This window comes from Triticum dicoccoides, chromosome 4B, assembly GCF_002162155.2.
Source record: "Triticum dicoccoides isolate Atlit2015 ecotype Zavitan chromosome 4B, WEW_v2.0, whole genome shotgun sequence".
Taxonomy (NCBI): Eukaryota; Viridiplantae; Streptophyta; class Magnoliopsida; order Poales; family Poaceae; genus Triticum; species Triticum dicoccoides.
The window spans coordinates 609990363-609997876 of NC_041387.1; the positions used below are offsets into that span (position 1 = coordinate 609990363).

Consider the following 7514-nt stretch of genomic DNA (forward strand, 5'->3'; position numbering starts at 1 on the left):
GCTTTTGGATTTTGGCTTATAAACTAAAAGAGCACCTATTTATGTGCTTTTGTCTTTGTCTTTTGGCTCTTGACTGTGGTGTGTTTTCCGTGTTCTACTTTGCCTTCTGAGGATAATACTATCCTGTCTGTCGGGAAATACTACGAAAATGTTTCGGTCCATATTGACTCTAGATACTAAATCATGTTTAACTAGTTGTTGTAGCTAGCCGAGTTGCCACTCCACATTTTTATTTATACAGCTTATGGTCATGCACTGTTTATACTAACTTCAGTCTTGATGACAGTTTCCAATCGAATGTTCCCTCCCCTGGATGCTGGTGGATCATGTCATTGAATCTCAAGATGCTGGCCTTCTTGAAAGCATTTTGATACCACTTGACCTCTACAATGACTCTGCTCAACATGCACTAACTTATCTCAAACAGAGATTTCTCTATGACGAAATTGAAGCTGAGGTAGCCAGTTACAGTTATGACATTAGCCCTTCTTTAGTTTGCGTTGCTATGCTGAGCGTTAGTTGTTTTTCATCTCTTGACTGAATATCAGCATCTTTAACTCCTGTCATTGAATTCATGCTTTTTCATGGAGGGTAGAGGAGCTGAAGAATCTGTGCTGTTTTACCCCTTTGTTTAATAACCATTTGAAGACGGTTTCAAAATTTTGCTATCGCATCTTGTCCCTTCTCATTGCTCTCTTCCTTCCCTTCTCACAACATCGATCTATAGAAATGTCTACTAAGGCAAACTCATGATTTTTATATGGTGTTGTTATCTATACTGGATGACGTGCTAATATTTTATATGGTGTTATGAACATGTCTGCTTATATTGCCAGTCATTTGAGATATTCTCATTTACCACAAGGATTTCTTGTCTTTTACCAGTCTATTCACAAGTATACTGTCGTTCTTACAAAGTTTGTGGAATGAGCTAAATTGGTTATATTTTGTTCTCGTTATCACTTGCTGGTGTAACTATCCGGACACACATTGTGTAATTATGTCATGTCCATTCCTCAGAAACAATTGTAGTGTTTCTACTGCATTTTAATTTTCAGTAATTTTACTGTGAAAATACCAAAGGTGAACATGGTTCCACGCACACGCATGTGAATAGTAACATTGAAAAAAGTAGGAAAAATAAAAAAAATCTGAAAATTTGAGGTATCAAACTTGGTCAGCTGGTCTACTCACACGTGAATTTTCGTGAAGAAATGACACACATGGTATTCTCAGCGAAGAAAACGAAATCGGATCTTACTATTACTTCAAACAGCAATATTTTTGTAGCATTGATTTTGACTTTTTTGCCTAGAATACCACGGATGCCATTTCTTCGCGAAAATTCATGTGTGAGTAGGCCAGTCGTTTGATACCCTAAAATTTCAAAATTTTCAATTTCTTCTAGTATTTTTTTCCGATTTTACTGTAAACAACGGGTGCACGTGGAACCATGTGTTCCAAAAAGCCCTGTCCATTACTGCTTCAAATTATAAACTGCATGCATGAGTGTATGTTCACCATTGGTGTAATATCAGAGCCCATTTCGGTTCATCTTCGAGCTGCTTGCTTAGTTATGAACTTTGGGAAATTGACATGTTTAGGCAAAAGGTTGTTGCTATGGGCTGGAAGTTCCTGAAACAATATAATTAATCTTCCTGTTCTGCATTTGTAAAGCAGCTGCTTGCTTAGTTATGAACTTTGGGAAATTGACATGTTTAGGTAAAATGTTGTTGCTATGGGCTGGAAGTTCCTGAAACATTATAATTAATCTTCCTGTTTTGCATTTGTAAAGCATCTTACTGGTGTTTCTTTTGCACTGATTTGCAGGTCGATCTTTCCTTTGATCTTCTGGTTCAGAAGCTTAATGAGGTCATCTTTACATATTATAAGAGTTGTGCAGCAAGGTATTAACCTTCTCTTTTCAGTTTTACCTGTGCATTGATTTACCTGGAATGCTTTTTTTGTCTGCTGATCCATCTCCCTCATATGCAGTACTCTTCTTGATAGTTCATTTACCTATGCATGTGATGATGGTGACAAGTACTTTGTAAAACCCTTCAGATTTGATGCAATTTTCAAGCTTAGAAGAGTCATGGTAAGGGTTGATTTGATATGGTTTATGTTGAGGCTTTTCGGTATCTATTGATCAATAGAAACTGTTCATGTAATCATTAGCATTTATGAACCACATACCTTTTTTTCTGTCTTCTAAATGTTGGATCCTTGATTTCTAGTCAGTTAATTAGAACAGTTTTTAATACTAACAAACTGTGTAGAAATATACTTTTCTACATTTTGAGAGCCACATCAATATCTCCCTGTTTCCAAATTTGTGTTTTACACTGGTAGTATACACCCATGAGAGAAACTGCACATACGTGGTTCTCTCATGGGTGTATACTACCAGTGTAAAACACAAATCTTTCTTTCCGTGTTCCAGTGTTGCTGAAACAGTTCATTTCACGTCTCAGATCTTAGGGAGGACAATTGACTTAAGAAGTCTAATTACTCAGAGAATGAACAAACTGTTCCGAGAAAATATCGATTTCCTACTGGAGCGCTTCGAATATGGAGATCTATGCGGTGTTGTAGTAAGATTCTTTTATCTTTATGTTCAGACAATCTCTCATGTGTTCAATTATATTTCCTTAAGCAATTTACATGTTTATTCTGGCCAATCACCGTTTGGAACTTTGCCTCGTTTGTCTTCTCAAATTAGGAACTACAACAACTATTGGATATTTTGGAGCTTACACATCAGTCAATATCAAGATTTCTTGAACTGGATTCTTACTCTCTTATGATTAGTGAAATGCAAGAGAACCTTTCACTGGTTTCTTATTCGAGTCGCATCTCTTCTCAGGTTTGGGCGTGTACTTCCATGCTTATTTTGATGTGTATTATGACTTAGTAATGAGATTGAATTTCAATATGCCTGGTAGTCATGACCTGCATTTCTTTTTCTTGTATTTGTTCTTTCTCTGGTTGGAGAATTCACTAGTTGCTGTTGTGTAATTCTTCGTCTGTGCAACTAGTGAACAATGTATTATTGGTGGCAGTTGCACATGAAAGACAAAACCTTTATGTTTTTGCTGGGAAGTCACAGTATCAGTAGTGATGCTACAATATGATATATTGATATGCATCTCTATGTCTATTCCTGCAAAAAACAGCTTGTTCATTTATCCAGTTAAAGTTTTATCTAAATTTGACAAATTTTCTGATCGACCAGATATGGAATGAGATGCAAACAGATTTCTTGCCCAATTTCATCCTGTGTAATACTACACAACGGTTTGTGAGATCATTAAAAGGAGCTCATCACTCTTCTCAGAGATCAGATGCTTCTACTGGGAAACCTTACTTCTACTGTGGATCGCATGTAAGCACCTGCTATGACATCTGCCGCTTGCGATTTTCCAGTACCTGTTACTGAATATGCCACTTGTCATTTCCAGTATTTTTTTACTTATGAATATGCAAGTGCTATAAATAGTTAAATCTTGGAGTTATATAACATGAAGTTCTGATGGAAAAATGATAGTATCATGGACTAATGAGCAACTCTGGAAGTAAGGCAGATTTAAACTAGAGGATACCCCGCGCGTTGCTGATAAAAATTTGGGTTAACATGAGAACAAAAAATTAAAATAAATATGAGTTATTTTATGTTATTATGATGGTTGTAACAATATTTGTTGAACATAAATAGAATAATTGGATGGAAAATATTTTCCCATGCATGGTTAAATGTTGTGGTGGGTCTTTTCCCATGCATGATTGTCCCATTCATGATTTTATGGTGAGGTGGCATACTTGCATGTTGAGATAAATAAGTTAGTGGAGATGACTCTCTTAGATATATAAGATATAGGATTTGGATAGCTGGGATGTTAGTATATATGACATTACAATTTGCAAGGTATTACATCATTGCATCTCATACTTCATGATGTTTTCCTTTTTACTCATTCAAAATGTGTTACCATGTTTACCTCAACATGATATCCACCAGAGACCTTAATCTCTATTGCTGCACTCTCATTGTCTTTGTAGGATTTGACAATGGCATACCAGGGTCTTGCTGGTCTGTACCGTGACTTCTTTGGGATCCCTCACATGTTTGCAGTTGTTAAACTTCTTGGTTCCAGATCATTACCTGGTATTATCCGTGCTTTACTGGATCATATATCAAGTAAGGTGAGTGTATAACTGTTAGCTAACTTTAAGGTAACATGTATAAAAATATGCTTGAGTGCTTGGTTGCATCTCTGATAACTGAAATACTAGGAAGGCAGACCTAGGAGACAACATGAACTTTATTAAGTACTACTATTTTTTTGGACTTGATACTAAGTAACTCATAATTTGCTCTTCCTGTTCAGATAACAGCTATGGTGCCAAAAGTAACAGGATTGCAAGAAGCACTGCCAAAGTCTATTGGACTTCTTTCGTTTGATGGTGGTATAGCAGGTAATATGTTAGCTGGTGGCAATCAGAGTTCCAAATCCCAACAGGAATGGACTCCCATGCTGACTTTCTGCAAATACCTGCGTGAAACATGACATAGTGGGTGCTGCATAGTTACTCAAAGAACCATCCTACGTGTTAGTGCTACTTTTGCGTGATTATCATTTATCACCCCACATTTATGTACAGTTGCCCAATCTGTTCTGCTTGAGCTTATCTTACGAGGGAAACTAAGTTTCTGTAGAAGTTCTATTTTAGATGATGTACTTATCATATCTCCTAAAGAACAGAGGACTACATAAGCGAACATAGGACTACCTAAACAGCATAGTCTTTCATGCTGCTAATTGGTAGGAGTACATTGTCAGTGTGGTTCTAAAGTGGCAGAACCAAATTCCAACTTATAAGTCCATATTGTTTTCTTTAGCATTGGATGACTCTGGACCACACAAGTTTTGGCAGGCTCCTTAATCATTCAAACTTTTCTTATTCACGAATAGCATGCTGCATGTATTGTAGGCTGCCAGAAGATAATTCATGAAATATTGACATGGGAAGCAAAATCAGATGTGAAAATTGAAGTTCTTCATGACCTTAAGGAAATCGGAAGTGCTTTGTATTGGATGAGCCTTCTGGACATTGTTTTGGTGAGCCTATCTGCCCCTCCTGTTTTATAATGCTGTAAAATATTCCATTTACCTTACTGGTCTATGATTTGTTTCTCCGATAGAGACAAATCGACACTACACAGTTCATGCAATCAGCTCCATGGTTGGGATTGGTACCAGGAAGTGATGGGCAAGTGAAGCATGCCTACTCTGATAATACTCCATTTACCACATTGCTCAGTGCTGCCACCAGTGCAGTTGCATCGAGTCCTGCGTGCGCAAATCCATCTTCATACCTTGTCATGTCAAAGCAGGCTGAAGCTGCCAGTAAGTCCATATTAAATGATGTTTTTTTTTGCTTGTTATCTTTCAGAAAAAGTCATAAGGTTTGTGGACGCTTACCCTCCAGATTAGGCATCTCAATTTGTAGAGCTGGTGTTTCTTCTAATGAAATCAGTAGTGCTAGTTAGGCCTTCGCTTGGGTGGATTCAGAACAGGTGGTTTCTCACCCAATCCTTTCTGAAAACTAAAATTTGGTAAAGCAAACCACTCCCGTCCCATCCGAATGGAGCCTTAAAGCATGCAAATCTACGTTTTTCTTGTCTACTGTTTATACCATGTTATGAGTTTGGATTAAACTTCTCTTTCCAACAGGCCTATTATACAAGTCAAATCTCAACTCAGGGAGCGTGCTTGAGTATGCTCTTGCTTTCACAAGTGCTGCCCTGGATAGACATTACAGCAAATGGAGTGCAACTCCAAAGACAGGTTTCATTGACATAACCACATCGAAGGACTTCTATCGTGTTTTTAGTGGTCTTCAGTACGTAAGTAAACTCTGTTGTGCACATCGTCTACAGCTTTTTAGCTACAACTTCTGAATGTTTATTACGCCTATTTAATAACTGCGTAGATGACAAATCATATCTCTCCATAGCCTCTACCTTATTCTGATTGCTCTTTTTTCTGGCTTTAGTAGTTCTACTTCCTTTGCCATGGCATAAAACTTCAGAGCTATATTGCAGCGTAGTTTTAGTGCCTCATCCTTTTGCAGTGACTGAATAAGTAGGTTTCTCTTCTTATCTTATCCAGAGCTACTTGGAAGATAGCATGACCAATCCTTCAAAGAAACGAGAAATGTTGGGCGACTCTGTAGCATGGGCTGGCTGTACAATCATGTACTTGCTGGGGCAGCAGCTACATTTCGAGCTATTCGATTTCTCCTACCAATTTCTCAACGTGGCAGAAATAGAAACCGCGACAGTTTCACTTTACCAACCTGCGGATAGGAGCAAAAGCCCAAATATCTTCCAGGTGAGACCACTTCCTACTTTCCCAGCCTGAAGTTAAAGACCCTCTCAATATTTTATCTCTCAGTCAGTTTTGGAGATTCACATTGCTTTTGCTTATGGTGTTTGCGAGAAGGGCTACGAGGTGATCCTTGAAGCGATGAGGAAGGCTAGGAGATTGAACAACCACGTGTTCTCCATGTTGAGAGCGCGGTGCCCCCTCGAGGACAAGGTTGCGTGTGCCATCAAGCCGAGTGGGGCGCCCCTTCACCGTATGAAGTTTAGCAACACAGTTTCTGCATTCGAGACATTGCCACAGAGAGCGAACTCGTAGTTACCAGGCGGATGTGTGTGTGTTTTTTCTTTCTTTCTGGTCTTATCTCGTATGTATGTGAGCTCATGTATTTGTGTCGTTATGGACCTAGTGTATATATACTTCTATGTAACTGTAGTCATTAACGCCGAACGCAGACAATTTAGTAAATAGTGTATCTTATGGATCTAGATTGCAATTTGAGCCTAATAATAGCTGTTGATATCCTAATATGTGACGTTCCAAAAGGACGTGCGACCAATATGTTATTACTGCTATATCTGTATAGTACTTTAACCCATAGCCGCAAGCGTATCGAATATCCAATTCTGAGCCCGGGCTCATCTGCACCTGGCCAAAAATCAATTCATATTTTTTTTGAAAAGTTCAAAAAAATCCAAATTTTTTATGGAAGGTAGATAATTTGGTGTGTGAGGTGTGCTTCAAATTTCAGAGCATTTGGACATTTGAGTAGCTCTCAGCAAAAAAAGATAAATTGGGTCAGAATAGTACACTATATAACATACACTAAATTTGTCTTTTTTGCCGAGAGCTACTCAGATGTCCAAATGATTTGAAATTTGGGACGCATATCACGTATTGAATTATCTACCATGTAAAAAAAGGTTTTTTTTTTTGAATTTTTCTAGTATTTGTTTTGATTTTTTTACTCAGCGCAGGTGCAGATGATCTTGGGAGCTAAAACGCCTCACTCCATACCCTAAAGTGGCAACTAAATATGAAAGCAACAGAGGTGCGCTGCCCGCTGTTCGCCTTCGGCCTATAGACTTGCAGTTGTTGTTTTGAGCAACTCCAACGTGGCGACCCATT

At 38.2% G+C, this 7514-nt stretch overlaps 1 protein-coding gene across 2 annotated transcripts in view; it reads left to right on the plus strand.

The window, feature by feature from the left end:
- The window catches only part of LOC119291742 (protein PIR-like), an 18566-nt gene extending 11650 nt beyond the window's left edge, over nt 1-6916 (plus strand). For both annotated transcript variants that reach the window (XM_037570551.1, XM_037570552.1), the window contains 13 exons: nt 287-457; nt 1831-1907; nt 1996-2098; nt 2475-2594; nt 2723-2866; nt 3236-3385; nt 4060-4203; nt 4389-4476; nt 4993-5120; nt 5204-5408; nt 5736-5908; nt 6174-6395; nt 6507-6916. In XM_037570551.1, coding sequence (XP_037426448.1) covers nt 287-457; nt 1831-1907; nt 1996-2098; nt 2475-2594; nt 2723-2866; nt 3236-3385; nt 4060-4203; nt 4389-4476; nt 4993-5120; nt 5204-5408; nt 5736-5908; nt 6174-6395; nt 6507-6704 — 1923 coding nt within the window. In that variant the 3' untranslated portion in view covers nt 6705-6916. The remainder of the gene's footprint in view (nt 1-286; nt 458-1830; nt 1908-1995; nt 2099-2474; nt 2595-2722; nt 2867-3235; nt 3386-4059; nt 4204-4388; nt 4477-4992; nt 5121-5203; nt 5409-5735; nt 5909-6173; nt 6396-6506) is intronic.
- The last annotated feature ends 598 nt before the right edge of the window (nt 6917-7514 follow it).